General features: G+C 45.8%; 1 protein-coding gene across 2 annotated transcripts in view; it reads left to right on the top strand.

The window, feature by feature from the left end:
* The window catches only part of LLPH (LLP homolog, long-term synaptic facilitation factor), a 37,041-nt gene extending 17,740 nt beyond the window's left edge, over window positions 1-19,301 (top strand). For both annotated transcript variants that reach the window (XM_073555443.1, XM_073555444.1), the window contains exon 3: window positions 18,904-19,301. In XM_073555443.1, coding sequence (XP_073411544.1) covers window positions 18,904-19,067 — 164 coding nt within the window. In that variant the 3' untranslated portion in view covers window positions 19,068-19,301. The remainder of the gene's footprint in view (window positions 1-18,903) is intronic.
* Window positions 19,302-20,316: the final 1,015 nt, after the last annotated feature.

Below are 20,316 nucleotides of genomic sequence, written 5' to 3' on the forward strand. Positions count from 1 at the left end.
AGAGTTTCTCTGCTCGGTGGACATACAGGATGCCTACCTCCACATCCTCATTTCTCGGCGGCATCAGAGATACCTCCGCTTTGCGAAGAACAATCATTATCAGTTTGAGGCCCTTCCCTTCGTCCTAGCCTCCGCCCCTCGTGTCTTCACGAAGGTGAAGGCAACAGTCATGGGCATCCTTCGATCCAGAGGGATTCTTATCATCTCTTACCTGGACGATCTCCTGATCAAGGGCTTGTCCCGCCAAGACTGTCTTCACAGTCTTCACATAACCTTGGATGCCCTCAGACGCCTGGGATGGATAGTCAACAAGGACAAGTCCACTCTGTGCCCTACCCAGCGTCTGACCTTTTTGGGCATGGAGTTCGATACGAATCTAGCCCGAGTGTTCCTACCGAGGGACAAGTTTTCAACCCTTCGCAAGGGGATCCAGTCCCTTCGGCGCTCGAGGATCATGTCCCTTCGGTCCTGCATGAGAGTCCTGGGGAAGATGATAGCCTCTATGGAAGCAGTGCCATTTGCACAATTCCACTCTCGCCCTTTCCAACTGTTCCTCCTGTCAGTCTGGGACAAGACCTCGTTTTCTCTGGATCGCCCCATTCTTCTTCCGCTCATAGTCAAACAATCGCTGACTTGGACGTTGTCGGCGTCAGTTCTCCGCGGAAGATCCTTTCTCCCGCCTCGGTGGCAGGTCATCACCACCGATGCCAGTCTCCTAGGATGGGGGGCGGTCTACTATCAGAGAACGGCCCAAGGGCGATGGAACCCCCAGGAGACTCTTCTGCCCATCAACCTTCTGGAGATCAGGGCAATCTTCCTCGCTCTCCTTCGTTGGCAGCATCTTCTCGTAGGCAAACCGGTCCGCATTCAGTCGGACAATGCCACGGCCGTGGCATACATAAACCACCAGGGCGGTACTCGCAGCAGGCAGGTGATGTCAGAAGTGGCAAGGATTCTCCGCTGGGCAGAGCGTCATGTGCCGGCAATTTCCACAGTCTCCAGTCAGATATGCCAGCGCTGGGGCACCCCGGACGTCGATCTCATGGCCTCTCGGATGAACAACAAGGTTCCTCACTTTGTAGCCAGGTCCAGGGATCCATTTGCTGTCGGTTACGACGCCCTAGTAATTCCGTGGTCCCAGTTCCACCTACCTTACCTGTTTCCTCCGCTTGCCCTGATCCCAAGAGTGGTCAAAAAGATAAAGTCAGAGGGCATCCCAGTCATCTTGGTGGCTCCAGACTGGCCGAGACGCCCTTGGTACGCGGAGCTTGTGAACATGCTCACGGACGTCCCCTGGAGGCTTCCAGACCGTCCAGATCTTCTCTCGCAAGGCCCCCTTTACCACCAGAGTTCTCAGTCTCTTGAGTTTAACGGCATGGCCGTTGAGGCCGCGATTCTGAAGGAATCAGGGTTTTCCAACCGGGTCATTCAGACCTTGATTAAGGCTCGGAAGCCGGCTTCCTCCCGCATTTACCATAGGTACTGGAAGGCCTTTTTTCGTTGGTGTGACGAAAACGATGTTTTTCCACTATCATTCTCAATTCCTCCCATTCTTGGTTTCCTCCAATCCGGCTTCGATGCGGGCCTATCCCTTAGTACTCTCAAAGGCCAGGTATCTGCCCTAGCAATCCTCTTCCAGACGGATCTAGCTTCCTTACCGCAAGTGAAGACTTTTCTCCAAGGAGTCGCTCATGTGGCTCCTCCTCATCGTTCTCCGATAGATCCATGGGATCTCAATCTTGTTCTTGGCGCTCTCCAGAAGGTGCCGTTCGAGCCGATTCAGGATATCCCTCTGGCTTTTCTTTCATGGAAGGTGGCTTTTCTAATCGCCATTACATCCATCAGGAGAGTTTCTGAGCTGGCGGCCTTATCCTGTCGTTCTCCTTACCTTATCCTCCACCAAGATAAGGTTGTTCTCAGGCCAGTTCCTTCTTTCCTTCTGAAAGTGGTATCACCCTTTCACATTAACGAAGATATCGTCCTTCCATCGTTTTGTCCTGCGCCTGCTCATCCTCTAGAAAAGTCGCTCCACAACCTGGATGTAGTGAGAGCCTTGCGTGTTTACCTTGCCAGGACCGCTTCCTTTCGCCAATCTGATTCCTTGCTTGTCATTTCTGAGGGTCGCCGGAAAGGTCTTCCGGCTTCCAAATCCACAATTGCTCGTTGGATTCGGTCTACCATCCTGGAAGCCTACCGTCTTCAGCAGAAACGGCCCCCTCCGGGGGTGAAAGCCCACTCCACCTGGGCTGTAGGGGCTTCTTGGGCTGTGCGGCACCAGGCTTCGGCCTTACAACTCTGCAGGGCTGCGACCTGGTTGTCTTTGCACACCTTTGCGAGGTTCTACAGGGTTCATACCCAGGCCTCCTCTGATGCAGCTCTTGGTAGGAAGCTTCTGCAGGGGGCGGTGGCGCATCGACCGACCTAAGCCCTTCCTTATTTCGTTCCTTTATTGCTGTTCCCACCCTCGGGACTGCTTTGGAACGTCCCATGGTCATCTGTGTCCCCCAATAAGGCGATAAAGAAAGAGGGATTTTGGGTTCTTACCGTAAAATCTCTTTCTTGGAGCCTTCATTGGGGGACACAGCACCCTCCCTGTTTAAGTAGTACCGTGTTGGGTCTGAGAGTCCCTTGTTGAGTTGGTACATATGTTTATGGTTTTTGGTTGCTTCTCCTACTGCTTTTTTCACCAACTGAGGTGCTTGGTGCCTGTCGGTGGGTGTATACTGCCAGGGAGGAGCTAAGTTTCTTGTTTTGCATAGTGTCAGCCTCCTAGCAGCAGCAGCATACACCCATGGTCATCTGTGTCCCCCAATGAAGGCTCCAAGAAAGAGATTTTGCGGTAAGAACCCAAAATCCCTCTTTTACTGCATGTAATAGTGTTCTCTTGAAAACATTTTTTACATCCAGCACAATGGCGGCGTCACCTGCTCAGTAACATCAGTCTGTTACCGATGGATGTTACTGCACAAGCACTGGCACCATTTTACTGCAGCCACATTTTTTCTTACTCTAGCAAAACGGCAGTCATTGGCAGTAGCATCTATTGGCAGGCGCGCTATACTGTCCCTGCCGTCATAAACTATAAATTAAATGCCCAGTGCACTAATTATCTTTATAACCCTTGTAATTCAGTGTGACAGCTGCTCCTCACTGCTCACCCCTCCTATCTGAGACATTACGTCCACACTAGTGTGCAGGTCCCCACTATGCGTAACGGTCAGGCTCCCTGTTCTCAGCAGAGAAACGGCAATTATCAAGAGCCTGGCTGATAGTAACAGCATGGAGCTGCACACTGCTGTAAAACCCCCTTCACACATAGTGAGATTGCTAGCGATATCGCTAAAGCGTCACCGATTTTGTGACGCAACAGTGATATCGCTAGCGATCTCGCTACATGTGACACGTACCTGCGACCTGGCTCCCCGCTGGATATTGCTGATCGCGCAAGATCGTCCTGGTCCATTTCTCATCGTCTGCTTCCTGCTGGCGCCGACGATCGACGCATGGACGCGGGCGGAAGACGTCATCAGAGCTGAGGTGTGACAGGTAAGTAACGACCGCCGACCGCTGCTGCATCGCTGGTGAGATCTGCCTGTGTGACAGCTCACTAGCGACCATTTAGCGATGCACCAGCGATCCTGAACAGGTTGTATCGTTGTCGGGATCGCTGATGCATCGCTAAATGTAACGGGGCCTTAATGTCCCAGATGGGACTAAATTACAACTGTTAGAAAGATAAGATTTCCAGTGCAGTTCTATTATCTTTATAGTTTGAGGGACAGTACAAACATTTATTTTTTTTTTGTCTGCCAAGAGTATCCCTTTTACGTTCTATTGGGCGCTAGTGTACCTTATTCATTTTTAATCTACAAAGTGTATTTACACTTTCAGCAACAGGTAACAATTAAAACCTAAATATAAAAAATGTACAAACCCTTCAAATGGAATAGTTAAACTTTTGCTATGATTAGAAAAATGTCCCTCATATGTCCATGTTTTAGTAGTGTTAGCCTAGTAGTCCTTTTATCTTTTCTTCTTCTGGCACCCTGCTCATTGCTGCCTGCCCCCTCCAGTATGTCTTGACCAGCTTTGCTTTCTTAGGGCAGTTTCACACGTCCAGATAATTCCGGTACCGGAGCTGTCCGTGTGCATACGGAGGCCATCCGTGTGCTGTCCGTATGCTGTCCGTGTTTTTGAAAAATTATTTTTAATATTAACCCTTTGACTTTTAAAAACACACACATGGACAGCATCCGTGTGCGGTACGTGTTTACACGGACCCATTGACTTGTATGGGTCCGTGTGATCCGTGCTGTTGCACAAAAACGAACATGTCAGCGTGTTTTGCACACGGACACACGGTCCGTGAAAACACGCTGACATCTGCATAGACACATTCATGAGAATGTGTCTACGTTTGTCAGTGTCTCCGGTACATGAGAAAACTGTCACTACACGTACCGGAGACACTGACGTGTGAAACTGCCCTTACAGCGGTTTCCATTTCTTTGTCCCTTCAGGCACCAGAGTTATCAGCTAAATAACAGCGGTCTGCATCCCTATGTTATTTAATGCTGTAAGCTACAAAGTTGGGGAAAACCACTATCTAAAGTTTTCCTTTCTTTCTCACGTTTCCTGCTCACAGCATTTTATAAACAGTTTATTTCAAGTTGCTGCTTGGTTACATATGGAAGATATCTTCCTTTACCTGTCAGATGTGTAAGGGTAAGTTCACACTGGGTGTTTTTGATCCATTTTTTTTCTGTAGGTTTTCCAAGAAACCTGATTTCTTGGCAGGAAAGAAGTTGCTGCAAAAACGCTAGTTTTGGTGCGTTTTTTTTTTTCATGCGTTTTTGGGGCTAACTTGTGTCTCTATGTGCATGCTAATAAAGTTGTGTCCCCAGAGAAAAAAAATTACTTTCTGTAGAACCATACCTCTAGATCCTTTGAAAAGCTGGCAATTCATCTGTCGCATACAGTAAAATCACAGCAGGAGCCGACAGTATAGAATAGATGGATTAAATACAGTATATACATGTAGAATAGATACATATGTCTTTGACATATATAATTAGTGCAGTGCTCTTTGCAGCTTACTGTACATGTATTTAACCCCTTTCCAACATCAGGCTTAATAGTACGCTGATGTTGCACTCCCCATGTTTGGTGCGGCCTCCGGCACTGAGCCCGTACCTTTCCGGGCACGTCAGCTGATATATACAGCTGACATGTGCCCACAACAGCCGAGGGTGGAATTGTTATCCACACTCGCCTGTTAACAAGTTAAATGCCGCTGTCAATCTCTGACAGCGGCATTTAACTTGCGCTTACTGGGAGTGTATCACTAAACCTGCCCATAAGTGACCCCGTTACATAATCGCAGGTTACCGATGGGTCGACATGACTACCAGAGGTCTGCAGCAGACCTCTTTGGTTGTCATTGCCGGTGGTCAGCTCTCAGAGGAAGTGAGCATTTTTGCTACACACCGGCCTGATCATCATAGACTATTGAAGCATGCAAAAAGTTTTTAAAAATATTTCAAAAAATAAGTTTATATCCCCCCCCTCCCTTTCGCCCCTTTCAGAATAACACAAATATTCACATATTTGTTATCACCGCGTTCAGGATCGCCCGATCTATGAATATAGAAAATAATATTAACCCGATCATTAAACAATGTAATGAGAAAAAAGTCAGAGCACCAGAATTGTTTTTTTTGGTCGCCGCAACATTGCATTAAAATGCAATAACTGGCGATCAAAAGATCGTATCTCCACCAAAATGGTATCATTAAAAACGTCAACTCGGCATGCAAAAATAAGCCTTCATCCAACCCCAGATCACAAAAAATGGAGATGCGATAGGTATCAGAAAATGGCGCAATTTTGTTTATTTTTATACTTTCTTTTTTAACAAACTTTGAAATTTTTTTTTCACTACTTACGGTAAATAAAAAAGAACCTAGACATGTTTGGTGTCTTTGGACATAAAGAAAATGGAGTACAAGTCCAAAATACTTAAAAAGGTACACGTTTATTAAATAGTTCATCACATTATTCACAGACAGAGAATAAAGGTAAATAGAAAATCAACAGGTATTACATGTTCAGCGAGGGTAAAACAAGGTAGAACAAACCAATGTGTTAAACCAGAAATACCACACACATCACAGAAATAAGGTGCTTAGTGCTTTGTAATCGATGGGATAAAAAGCGAGGACAGGTTGGCAAGTGTGGCTAAAATAGAAGTTCTATAAGCCTAGAGACAATTGCCTCTCAAATATACGACTCCAATATCCATCTCACGTATGTTTATCATCAGAGAAATGTATTTTCTTGATATTATACTTAAGGTACAGGAGAATGGCCTTATATATACGTATATGTACTGTAAAAAAAACCCTCAGTTAATGCATTATTGCACTCTTCATCCTCACATCCGCTTTCCATGATAGGAGCCATCCCCACTGGTTCGTTCCTTCGAGCGAGAAGGATCTGTACCTCTGACTTTTTGTTTGAAGAGCAGGCTGTGGACCTTGGGGAGCGGTTTAGAGAACTTGGCTATAGTAGGAGATCTATTAGGAAAGGGTATGTAAGGACGAAATATACCCCAAGAAATGATCACCTGTCTTGCTGAAGCTGACAGTTGAGTTTTGCCTGGCTCTGGCTCGTTATCAGAAGTACGGGGGAACCCATGCATGTTTTTTTTTTTTTTTTCTAGTTATTTATTTACAGCGCAGGAGCTGGCTGATGAATACTCCCATCAGCTGCTCCTGCTCTCGCTATTAGTAGCAGCAGGCACCGGCTGATGAGAGCAGTAGTCCCATTAGCTGACACCAGTGACTGGAGGTAAGCTTTATACTTTTGATTTTGCTGCGGGCTCGCACTGTCTTTTGACAGTGTGAAAATCGCGGCTGTCTTGACCGGCAGGAATGGTGTTTGCCGCGCTGTCATGCACATCACAGCGTGGCAAACACTGTATGTTCGGGTTCCCCATTCAAGTGAATTGGGTTTGGGTCCCCGTCTCAAAATTTCTGCTGGATGACAGTCTGTATGGTCGCATCATGCAGCCTGCCATCTAGATGTAGCAGAGCTGACTATGAGGTAACATCCTGCTGTCCTTGATTTTTCTGCAGCAAATGCGTTGAAAAAAAGTCAACCTGCGTATTTGCAGCGTTTTTTCACCAGCCATTCAAGTCAATGGGTGAAAACCACTGCAAAAACGCTGAAAGAAGTGACCTGCTCTGTCATCAACGCACATCAAAGTACGAAATCCTGATGACAAAAAAAGTGTGTGCATGAGATGTCTGAAATTGCATAGGCTTTACTGGTACTGTAAAAAGCAGCTGAAAATTAGCATAAAAACGCCCAGTGTGAACATAGATTAGGTTGTCATACAACTTAATGTAGTCAGAGAAGAAAGAGGATCCACTACAACTCGCCCACAAAACAGCAGGTAAACATTGCGTCTTCTCTGGGCAGGCGGTTTTTACTTCTTGTGACTGTATCAGAGGATGTGAATTATTGTGGATTTGTGTTCTGGTCATGTACCTGCATGTCATGATGAGGTTTATCTACTGTTTTATTTGTGTGTGCTGTAGATTTTTTTCTTAATGATGGACTATATATCCAGGTCACCGTACTGGCAATATTTTTGGACCCCTTGAGACTTTGTCCAGACTCCACTCCAGCTCCGTCTTCACCCCTCGAACCTTCCACAGTCCCACCACTGACTCCTGGGAAAAACTGTCATGGTTTGAACATTGTTCTTGCCCTGCACTCAAAGGGTTAAGTGTTAGTGGCCTCTTTCTGGATCTGGGAGGGGTATTTATACTCTTTACCAGGGTTCTCTGTCAGCTATACTGTTGTTCTGGTGTGTCTGACCCCTGGTGTGCGTGTATTCTGCGTTGCTTGTTTGCTTCCCGTGTATGACCCGGTCCGTTCCCTCACTCTGTACTCCGTCTCTCGTTTTAGTACTATTGTCTTTTCTGGTTCTGACCTCCTGGCTTGGCTATCATTACTTCGTTTCAGTTTGTCCCTATTGTACCATCTAATGCCCGTTCTGGTTTTCTGATCTATTGCTACATCCTGACTATCCATTCTGTCTAACCCTTTGGTACTGTATTGCTATCTCGTGCTTTGACCCGGCTTGATCTGGTTTCTGTCTCTGTCTATGCCCCTTGGTAACATTGTCCAGTAGATACCTTTCTAGGAGTTTCCCTGCAGCTCCTGGCTCTGTGGCGCTGAGGCCACGCCCCCAGCAGTCATGTGCTTCAGGTCCTGTGAGCTTGGAGCATGCAAAGTCACCGAGACCCCGCTCCGCAGGTATCTTTGTGCACAGTCTTTGTACTCAGGACACGCGCAGTGGCTCAGTGACCAAGTGCAGTGCGGTGTTCCTGACATTATAGCTGACCATTTCATTTTTTTTTACTCTGAAGAAAAAAAAAGTGTTAGGCCTGTTTCACACTTCAGTTTTTTGTGTCAGTCAAAATCCGCCAAAATGGCGGAAAGCGGATCCGTTGGTAAACTGATGTGAACGGATGCCACCGGACCGTTTTTTTTTATTTTTTTTTTTGACGGATCCGATTAATGAAGAATTTTAAAGGAACCGTAGCCCGGGGAGGAGAGAGAGAGAGAGAATTTTTTTCTGTCCTCCAGAAATGATTTCAGGGTTAAATTTCCTCCTGACTTCATTCCTCCGGGCATGCGCACTATAAAAATGCGGATCCTGCAGCAAAAAAAACGTTGCATGGTCCGTCCAGGCATCTCGGCGGACGCAAAAAAATTGACGGATCTGCAAAAAAACGGATCCAATGGATGGTCAAGATCTGCCGGTAATGCAAATCAATGGGGAAAAAAACGTATCTGCCAAAAAAAATGGCGAATCCATTTTTTTGCAAAAACGGCAGATTTTGACTGATGGTGAAACAGGCCTTATCCTCATGGATCCCATACAAGCTTTGGCTGAAAAGGTCAAGCACCTGACCCAAATGTTCCATAAACTTAATGTGGAACAGCGCACGATGGCCCATACCCAGCAACAGTTGGTGGATACTGTGCAGTGGGCTGTCGCTGCAGGGGCTCCTAGTGCTGGGGATAGAGATGTGTCATTGGCATCCCCTGAATCTCCAGTCAAATTGCCAGACCCTTTCTCAGGGGATAAAAGGGAGTTCAGGTCGTTCAGAGAAGGATGCAAGCTTTTTTTTTTTTCTCTGAGGCCCCGCTCCTCCGGGGATGAGTTCCAGAGGGTGGGGGTCGTCATTTCCTTACTTCGGGGTGCTCCACAGGCATGGGCTTTCTCTCTCCCTTCCTCTGCTCCTGAACGTATGTCTGTGAATTTGTTCTTTTGAGGCTCTGGGGCACATTTATGATGAGTCTGATAGAGTGCGTCTGGCAGAGGATATGTTGATGATTGTGACACAGGGGAAGCACTCTGCTGAATGGTTCTGCTCTGAGTTCAGACGCTGGGCAGCGGAGGTCTCCTGGGATGATGATGCCCTCCGGGGTTTGTTCTGTAGAGGCCTGTCCGAACGTTTGAAAGATGCCCTTGCCCTTCATCCTCCACCGGATTCTTTGGAGGATGCTATGATCCAGGCTGTTCGCATGGACCGTAGGCTGCCTGCAAGAGGGGTCATGCTGCAGGAGACCCCTTTATTCTCCAATCTGAGAGACTCTGCATCTAGTCCTGAGCCCATGGAGGTTGGTGCCACGTCATTGGAGAAAAAAGAGAGGAGACGCCGTAGAAACAACCAATTGTGCTTTTACTGTGGATCCGCTGGACATTGGAGAAGGAACTGTCCTCCATGCCCTTCTTCAGTGAAGCCGTCAGGAAAACGACTGAGTCTGGGTAAGAATCGAGGAGGTTGCCCAGACTCCCAGGTACCCTTTTCCTCACTTACTAAAATTCTGCTTCCGGTGGAACTAGAACTTACAGGCGGTCCGGTTGGGACTACCGCCTTTGTTGACTGTGGTTCTTCTATTAATCTGATCGATGCCAAAGTTGTGACTTTTCATAAGATAGGAACAGTCAGGTTAAAAGATCCTGTTAAAATTGTGGCAATCGATTCTTCTCCTATCACCCAGGAGGGAATTTGTTTCATGACTGATACCTTTTCGCTGAAAATGGGTTCCACTCACGTGGAAAAATTAAGGTGTTTTGTTCTAAATAATCTGCCGGCTGGACTGGTACTGGGTATGCCTTGGCTTCAACGTCACAATCCTACTATTGACTGGGTCACGGGGGAGATCATTCAGTGGGTTTGTATGGCTAACGGTCTATGTTGTAACTTGACAACTCTTGTCACCCCAGTAAAATCTGTGTCAGTGTCGTATGTCAATCTGGAAGGTATTCCGGAGTACCTGAAAGATTTTAAAGACGTATTTTCTGAAAGTGAGGCTGAGGCGCTACCACCACATAGACCCTTTGATTGTGCCATTAATCTAGTCCCTGGAGCCAAGTTACCCAAGGCTCGCCTGTTCAATTTGTCCGGGCCCGAACGTCTAGCCATGAAGGAGTACATTACCGAGAGTCTCCGCAAAGGGCATATTAGGCCTTCTCTTTCACCTGTGGCGGCGGGCTTCTTTTTTGTTGAGAAAAAAGATGGTGGTTTGCGGCCGTGCCTCAACTTTCGGGAATTAAACAAAATTACTGTGAAAAATACATACCCTCTCCCCCTAATTCCTGATCTATGTAATCAACTCACCGGGGCCAAGTGGTTCTCTAAACTGGATTTATGTGGGGCATACAACCTTATAAGAGTCCGGGAAGGGGACGAATGGAAAACAGCATTCCTGACAACTGAAGGGCTGTTCGAAAACTTGGTTATGCCCTTTGGTCTCACCAACGCTCCTTCTGTTTTTCAGAATTTTATTAATGTAATTTTCTCTGATTTAATTGGTTGTTTTGTGGTCATCTATTTGGATGACATTCTGGTGTACTCGGTGGACAGTCAATCTCACTTGCACCATTTGCGGATGGTTCTCCTGAGACTGAGGGAGAATTATTTGTATGCCAAGTTGGAAAAATGCTCATTTTTCATGCAAGTAGTATCCTTTCTGGGGTTGATTGGGTCAGGGGAGGGGTTCCGCATGGAGGCTAAGAAGGTCCAGGCAGTTACAGATTGGGTGCAGCCTCATGACTTGAAAGGGTTGCAGCGATTTTTAGGCTTTGCTAACTTTCATAGGAAATTTATTAAGGGCTTCTCGCAGTTGGTAAAGCCTCTAACGGACCTCACTCTCAAGGGAGCTGATGTAAAAAATTGGTCTGTAGCTGCAAAAAATTCTTTCATGACATTAAAAAAGTGCTTTTCTTCAGCCCCTGTATTGGCACAACCCGACCCGTCAAGACCTTTTGTCATGGAGGTTGACGCCTCGGAAGTAGGGGTGGGAGCAGTATTGTCTCAGGGCCCTCCTACCCTTACTAATCTGAGACCTTGCGCCTTCTTCTCTAAAAAATTTTCCTCTGCCGAGAGAAATTACGATGTCGGCAATAGAGAGTTATTGGCGGTAAAGTTGGCTTTTGAAGAATGGAGGCATTTCCTGGAGGGGGCCGTTAGTCATCACTGATCACAAAAATTTGGCCTATATCGAGTCTGCCAAGAGATTGACCCCCAGACAGGCTCGGTGAGCGCTTTTTTTTTCCCGATTTCAGTTTACCATCACATTCCGCCCGGGATCTAAAAACATCAAGGCTGATGCCTTATCCCGAAGCTTTGATTCTGTGTCCCCTCCAGAACCTCCCTCCTCCATTCTTCAGCCAGGAGTAGTGGTGGCGGAAATCTCATCTGAGTTACAGAGAGAGATTTTGGAGGCTCGGGCTCCGGGTGGTAAACCCCCGGGTAAATTGTTTGTACCGGAACGTTTCCATCTTGGACTTATGCAGGAATTTCATGATTCTATGTTGAGTGCTCACCCTGGGATTGCAGCTACCCGGGGGGCAATTGCGAGGGGTTTCTGGTGGCACTCTATGGTAACAGATATTAAAAAGTTTGTGACTGCATGTGGGGTGTGCGCTCGGTCTAAAAGTTCTCAGGTCCGGCCGGCTGGGGAGTTGGTGCCTTTGCAAATTCCAGATAGACCATGGACACATTTGTCCATGGATTTTATCACAAATCTTCCTCCTTCCAGGGGCAACTTGATGATATGGTTGGTGGTGGATAGGTTTTCAAAACAAGCCCACTTTGTACCTCTCCCCGCGTTACCATCTGCTGAAACCCTGGCCCGCTTATTTATGCAGCATATAATTCGGTTGCATGGAGTGCCTATAAATGTGGTGTCAGACAGAGGGGTACAGTTTGTAGCCAGGTTCTGGAGGGCTTTTTGCAAAAAGCTGGGGATTTCGTTGTCCTTTTTCTCTGCCTACCACCCAGAGTCTAATGGACAGACGGAGCGCACCGTTGGAGCAGATTCTAAGATGCTTGGCCTCTTCCAGGCAGGAGGACTGGTGTGAGGTATTGCCCATGGCAGAGTTTGCATTCAACGGTCGTGTGAATCAATCTACTGGGAAGTCTCCCTTTCAGATCAACTATGGGTTTAACCCACATTTGGGAGAGTTTTCCCGCATGGATTCAGGTTGTCCTGGAGCGGAGGGTGCGACACAACGTCTTAGAATTCTATGGAGGGAGGTTCAGAGGAATATTTCCAAAGCCCAGGAAACTATAAGTGGTTTGCTGACAGGAGGAGGGGGTCAGGTCCAGCATTTGCAGTAGGGGAGAGGGTGTCGCTATCCACCTGCTATATCAAGCTTAAGATACCATCTATAAAGCTGGGCCCCAAGTTTATTGGCCCATACAAAGTTATGGAGGTTGTTAACCCAGTAGCCTACCGACTGCAGCTGCCCACCTCCTTTAAAATTTCTGATGTCTTCCACAGGTCCCTGTTAAAGCCTGTGGGGACGGTGAGAGAGGATCCCTCATCAAATGCTCCGCCAGTGCTGGTAGAGGGGCAGCTGGAGTATGAAGTAGGGCGCATTGTCGACTCCCGGTGGGTGCGCCGGAGACTCCAGTATCTGATACACTGGAAGGGGTACTCTCTGGAGGATCGGTCCTGGGTTCCGGCCAGTTTGGTGCATGCCGATCGTCTGGTGCGGGCTCCACGCCAGATACCCAGACAAGCCTGGGGGTCCAGTGGCGCCCCGTTAAGAGGGGGGTACTGTCATGGTTTGAACAGGGTTCTTGCCCTGCACTCACAGGGTTAAGTGTTAGTGGCCTCTTTCTGGATCTGGGAGGGGTATTTATACTCACTCTTTACCAGGGTTCTCTGTCAGCTATTCTGTTGTTCTGGTGTGTCTGACCCCTGGTGTGCGTGTATTCTGCGTTGCTTGTTTGCTTCCCGTGTATGACCTGGTCCATTCCCTCACTATGTACTACGTCTCTCGTTTTGGTACTATTGTCTTTTTCCAGTTCTGACCTCCTGGCTTGGCTATCTTTACTCCGTTAGTTTGTCCATTTTGTACAGTCTATTGCCCGTTCTGGTTTTCTGATCTATTGCTACGTCCATTCTGTCTAACCCTTTGGTACTGTATTGCTATCTCGTGCTTTGACCCGGCTTGATCTGGTTTCTGTCTCTGTCTATGCCCCTTGGTAACATTGTCCAGTAGATACCTTTCTAGGAGTTTCCCTGCAGCTCCTGGCTCTGTGGCGCTGAGGCCACGCCCCCAGCAGTCACGTGCTTCAGGTGCTTGGAGCATGCATCGTCACCACTGAGACCCCGCACCGCAGGTATCTTTGTGCACAGTCTTTGTATTCAGGACACGCGCACTGGCTCAGTGAGCAAGTGCAGTGTGGTGTTCCTGACACTCTACTTCTGCACCACGCCCTCACCAATCACACACTAAGGGTATGTGCACACGATCAGTAAACGCTGCGGGCTGGACGCTGCATACTTGTGCAGAGTCCAACCCTCAGTGGCCAGATGTTACAGCATAGTGGATGGGATTTCAAGAAATCCCATGCCCACTATGCATCCGCAGCTCTTCTGCTGAGACGAACATGCAGTGGGTCTCTCCAGACTGCAGCATGTCAATTTCTCTTGCAGAGTGGCCTAGTCAAAGCCCAGACCTTAATCCAATTGAGAATCTGTGGTGTCATAGGAGACACTGGAGCATATACTTCACATAGGAGACGCCTGGGCTGGAGCATGTACATCACGTAGGAGACGCTGGGACAGGAGCAACTCATAAGTGATGCTGGGGCTGCTGTTTCCTCTGGTGGGAATGGAGCACAAACATGCTGTCTTTACCCACAAAGTATGTCCTAATGATGGAATCAGCCTTCTTTGTATGTGCTGTAATGTCAAATTGCATATGAGATTAATTACCATTATATTCTTTGTGCAAATTCTTTTTCCCCATATTTTAATTTGTATTTGATATATTTTTGTGTTCAGTAAAGTTTTAATTTTTTTACATTTTGAATTTGGGTAGTTCAAGTTATGAATGGAGCGGCGGTTGAACATGGGCACCTCTTCTACATTAACGATTGAGCTCTGCAGAGCGCCGTTCTTGAGATCTTGTTCTCAGAATAACCGGGTCGAACCCCCTCAGTGATCAGTAAGTTATCCCATGGACCAGAGCAGCATGCTATAGGGATAGAGACCTAGCTTCCAGTGATGTATCAGTTACTGTTCTACTTGCTGCTGTTTTGATACGTTTTTGTCTGCTGCAGTTTCTGAATGCTAAGCTCTGTATAACCCCACTTTTTGTTTGATAGCTTTCTGTGTACACTGTGTATAGGAAGAAAGCTGCTAATGAGTGGTGGGAGTGTCAGGGCCACCATCAGGGCGTTACTGCCCTTACTGGCAAATGGAGCCCGATGAGCAGAGGGGTCCCGCAGTGAGCCCCCTCTCCTCTGCTCAGCAGGCCCCAGCAGCAGGATTCTGCCGACTCAGTAACTGCCCGTGCGTCCTCAGGACATGGTGCAGAAGTGGAGTTTTTACAAGAGAGGTTGGTGGGACTGTGGAAGGTTCAAGAGGTGGAGGCGTGACTAGGGTGGAGCCTGGTTGGAGATTCAAGGAGGCCCTGAAAATTTTGCATCCCAATAAAATTCTATAACATTTTTTTTCTTATGTTTTCTCATGATGGATCCTTTTTAAGCCAAATACCTTAATTTAGTATCCAAGTATCTGAAGTGTGTAGAGGGGGTTAAAGAGAAATTATGTGAATATTGGCACAGTTGTAAAACATTTTAATGGTCCGGGTCAACTGGTGTGATCAGACTGTAAAGGTATGGTACCAGATCTGTAATACATTTCCTTTTCAGCAAGGAATCTTTTGTTTTCTTTTGTTTTTTAACTGAATCCACATGATTGTGTACAGGCGGGAGGAGGTGGGGGATCCTGGCACACACTCCATTGTGTCTACTTAAGACTTTTGTTTTTATGGTATCAGTTTTCATCTCCACCGAAGACAGATTTATTTTCCTGTGTGGGTCCCGGGCATGCTGTGTGCGCACTGATTCTCCTGCCCCTCTGGAGAATTTCATCTGACATTTTCTGGGCATTGTACTGGGTTGTATATTGCAAAACTAACACAGCATCATCTTTAGTCATGTCTTTTCTAGTTAGGGAAGTACCACAAAGCATATTATAATGTGGAGTACCAATTAGCTTTTATGGGGCTTTAACAAAAGAAGTCAAAAGAAAAACTGATTTTGCTTCTTACCACAAAAGGCAAGATGTTTTGATTACAATGTAAGGCTATGTTCACATCTGCTTCAAATGCAGATTCTGTCCTTTCTGATGGGAAAAATAACACCCCATGAACCACATTTCTTACCATTAAAACTACTAAGCGCAGCCTCTTTTCTCCTAATTAATGCACCATGAATGGGTGACCTGTTACAAAGACATGATGCCCGCAACAACACTACCACCAGCGTGTTGCTTTGATCTATAAGGATGTCCTTCCTTCCCCACAAAAAGTAATCTAAACTTGGACTTCCAAGACAACAATGCTATAAGATAATTCTGTCTATATAATGATAGTCACTAAAATTGACAAATCCCCGGGCCCGGATGGGATACATCCCAGAGTACTGCAGGAATTAAGCACAGTCATAGACCAATATTTCATTTCATAATAACAGGGTCTGTACCACAGGACTGGCGTATAGCAAATGTGGTGCCGATATTGAAAAAGGGGACAAAAATTGAACTTGGAAATTATAAGCCAGTAAGTTTAACCTCAACTGTGGGTAAAATCGTGGAAGGTTTTCTAAGAGATACTATACTGGAGTATCTGGAGAAGAATAACCTCATGACCCAATATCAACATGGGTTTACAAGGGACTGTGAATGAAGAGGTAAGTTCAGGACTGGACCAAGGAAATCCAGTGGACGTGGTGTACATTGACTTTTCAAAAGCTTTTGATAAGGTGCCACACAAAAGATTGATACATAAAATGAGAACAATGGGGATAGGGGAAAATATGTGTAGGTGGGTTAAGAGCTGGCTCAGGGATAGGAAACAAAGGGTGGTTATTAATGGAGCACACTCGGACTGGGTGACAGTTAGCAGTGGGTTACCACAGGGGCCAGTTTTGGGCCCGCTTCTTTTTAACATATTTATTAATGACCTTGTAGGGGGCATAGAGCGTAGAATTTCAATATTTGCAGATGACACTAAACTCTGCAGGGTAATCAATACAGAGGAGGACAATTTTATATTACAGGAGGATTTATGTAAACTAGAAGCTTGGGCTGATAAATGGCAAATGAGTTTTAATGGGGATAAATGTAAGGTCATGCACATGGGTAGAACGAACAAGATGTATAATTATGTGCTTAATTGTAAAACACTGGGCAAAACTGTCACTGAAAAAGACTTGGGTGTATGGGTGGACGACAAACTCACATTTAGTGGCCAGTGTCAAGCAGCTGCTGCAAAAGCAAATAAAATAAGGGGATGCATTAAAAGAAGCATAGATGCTCATGAGGAGAACATAATTTTACCTCTATATAAGTCACTAGTGCGCCCACACTTAGAATACTGTGTACAGTTCTGGTCTCCGGTGTATAAGAAAGACATATCTAAACTGGAGCGGGTGCAGAGAAGAGCGACCAAGGTTATTAGGGAACTGGGGGGTCTGCAATACCAAGACAGGTTATTACACTTGGGGTTATTTAGTTTTGAAAATCGAAGGCTTAGGGATGATCTTATTACAATGTATAAATATATGCGGGGACAATACAAAGACCTTTCTAATGATCTTTTTACTCTTAGACCTGTGACGGGGACAAGGGGGCATCCTTTACGTTTGTAGGAAAGAAGGTTTAAGCATACACAGATGCGGATTCTTTACTGTAAGAGCAGTGAGACTATGGAACTCTCTGCCATATGATGTTGTAATGAGTGATTCCCTAATAAAATTTTAGTTAGGGACTGGATGCCTTTCTTGAAAAGTATAATATTACAGGGTATATACACTAGTTTCCTTAATATTGCGTTGATCCAGGGAGCTAGTCTGATTGCCGTATGTGGAGTCAGGAAGGAATTTTTTTCCCCAATGTGAAGCTTACTGTTTGCCACATGGGTTTTTTTTTTTTTGCCTTCCTCTGGATCAACATGTTAGGGCAAGTTAGGATAGGATATGGGTTGAACTAGATGGACTTAGTCTTCCTTCAACCTTAATAACTATGTTACTATGTTACAAAATAACACCTCTATACAAGTAACCAATATTATCTCCATACCTTTAGGCTATGTGCACACGATGCAGATTTGCTGCGGATCCACAGCGGATTTATCTGCGCAGAAACGTTGCAGATCCGCACTGTGATTTACAGTACAATGGAAATCAATGGAAAAAAAAAAGCTGTGCAGAAAAATCAGTGCGGAATTGCTGCGGATTTAAAAGAAGTGCATGTCACTTCTTTTGTGCGGTTTTGCTGCAGTTTTCCACCTGCTCCATTCTACAAAAACGCAGGTGGAAAACCGCACAAAAACCGCAGTAAAACTGCAAACAAAAGGGAAGAAATCCGCAGGAAAACTGCAGGTCATTTGACCTGCGGATTTCGTAAAATCCGCGCGGAAAAATCCGCGGGAGGATCTGCACTGTGTGCACATGGCATACTGCATTTTGTTCAGTAAGGCTAAGACCACTATGGCCTATGAAACTGCTATAGGAGGTATACACATAATACCACCACATGGAGACCAAATACCACCATACTCATCATTAACAAAAACCAATGTACTAAGACCAATGTTAAATGAATACTGTTCTATAAGAAGCCAATCCTGCCATACCATAACCACATAATCCCATCATATAGAGTGGTGACTGAATAATACCACCATACAGTGACTATAGTGGTATATATATTTTCTCTATAGGGCATATATGTGTATACAGCATTGATAAAACCAGTGACTTACCGATGCTGTTTTCTCTGACAATAGTTAACATTCCAAAAGTTGTTGTCCCTCTTTGTGACTGCAGACTTATGAATCCTCACCGCACGCACGTGGAGCGTTGAGGTTTCTCCACAGTCAGTGGTGGGGGCAGCAGTCCCGTGACTACGAGTATACGATATGCATACTCTTGGTCAGAATCCGATTAGATTTCCCGGCGTGCTCAATGCGAGTTTATTGCGCAAGGCCAGAAATGGATTAGCCGGATTTTGGCCGGAGTATGCAAATTGCGTGCTTGCAGTCACGTGACCAGCGCTGACTGTGGAGAAACCGCACAGCGCTCAGGGTTCACAAGTCTGCAGTCACACAGTGACAAGCCCTTTAATATTTATTTTGGGTTTAAGTAGAAAAATCCTATTATAAAAGCAGGAGGTTGTTATAAAGAAAACAATATCGTAATTTTGACAATGATTTAAAATATTTTGTCGGGTGTGACTAAGCCATTTTTTTTTTTCTCTTGTCCATGCTGTCCACTCTTTATGGCACACATTTAGGTGAAACTTCGAAGATGGAAACAGATGTAAAACGAAACAAGAAAACTCTCCGAGATGAGCACGGGCAGTACCCCGTATGGATGCACCCAAGGCAAAGAAAGAAGCTGAAGACTCAACGTGGGAAAAAAGGAAAATCTAAAATCCCAAAAGGACTAGCGTGGTAAAATCCAATGTATTCTACCACAAAGTGTATGTATATAATATCCCATGAGAATACATTGAAACAGGGGAGCCGGAGTTAAAAAATGTGTAAATTCTTTTTAAGGATTTTATTTTTATTTTTCCTTTTACTGTAAAAACTTTCCCTTTTTACAAAGCGTAATTTCTTGTTAGCTTTCCATGTCATCAATGACTTCTGTCTGGAACTACAAAATAAAACTGATCAAAGTTGCTTTGTATTTACTCTCAAAGAAAGTTTGCTGTGAGGTTTCATAAAGAAAATATTTCTACTGTATTTTTTATTACTGAGAACAGAAATGACAAATATTTCAGCAAGTCTCCTTCCTCATGTCTTTATTCCAGTACATTCCGTGGTTGTGCATTCGCGCACAGTTGCGGAACGTTAGGTTACAAGTTTACGTCTTACATGTGTTGTATAACATGCACATGATTAGACTCTGTGCACACCTTGAGTGTTTGCGGCACATGTTTTGACTTTTTTTTTTTAGTTGTCTTTTTCTATTCATTTGAATGGGTGAAAAATGCTGAAAGAATTGACATGTTGAAAATATGAAAAAAAATGTTTTCAGTGTTCAAATCCGCAAATAAAAAATAAGCAAACGTGCATGAGATTTCAGAAATCTAATTCACTTTGCTGGTACTGTAAAATGTTGTGTACATGTCATTTCTCACATAAATGAGCTTCTGAAACAAATGCAAGCCAGGCTATTTTGTAATATACAATACCTGATTTTTATTTTATCTGCAAAAGTGGACTTTTATTTTGGGCTGTCACTTAACCCCTTTCCTACATTGGACGTACTATTCCATCCATGTGACCTGGGACCTAAGTCCCAAGGACGGAATAGTACGTCTAATGCGATCAGCGGCGCTCACTGGGGGAGCGCCGCTGATCACAGCCAGGTGTCAGCTGATTATCACAGCTGACACCCGGCACAATGTGTCAGGGGAGGTCACGGACCGCCCCGACACGTTAACCCCTTGCACACCGATCAAACATGATCGCGGTGTATCGGGGATTAAAGGAAGCATTGGCAGGGAGGGGGCTCCCTCCATGCTTCCCTGCGACCCCCACAGCAGCGCGATGTGCAGCGCCGCTGCAGGCCCCTGGATCCAATATGGCGACGGGGACCTTCGGGGGCCTGCAGGGAGCTGGCTTCCTCACTGCCCGCAGACGCAGGCATGAGGAAGCCTGCAGCAGTGCCTGTGACAGATCGCTGATCTGTCACAGCG

The sequence above is a fragment of the Dendrobates tinctorius genome, unplaced genomic scaffold, assembly GCF_039654945.1.
Source record: "Dendrobates tinctorius isolate UK_male_01 unplaced genomic scaffold, ASM3965494v1 ptg000224l, whole genome shotgun sequence".
Classification (NCBI taxonomy): domain Eukaryota; kingdom Metazoa; phylum Chordata; class Amphibia; order Anura; family Dendrobatidae; genus Dendrobates; species Dendrobates tinctorius.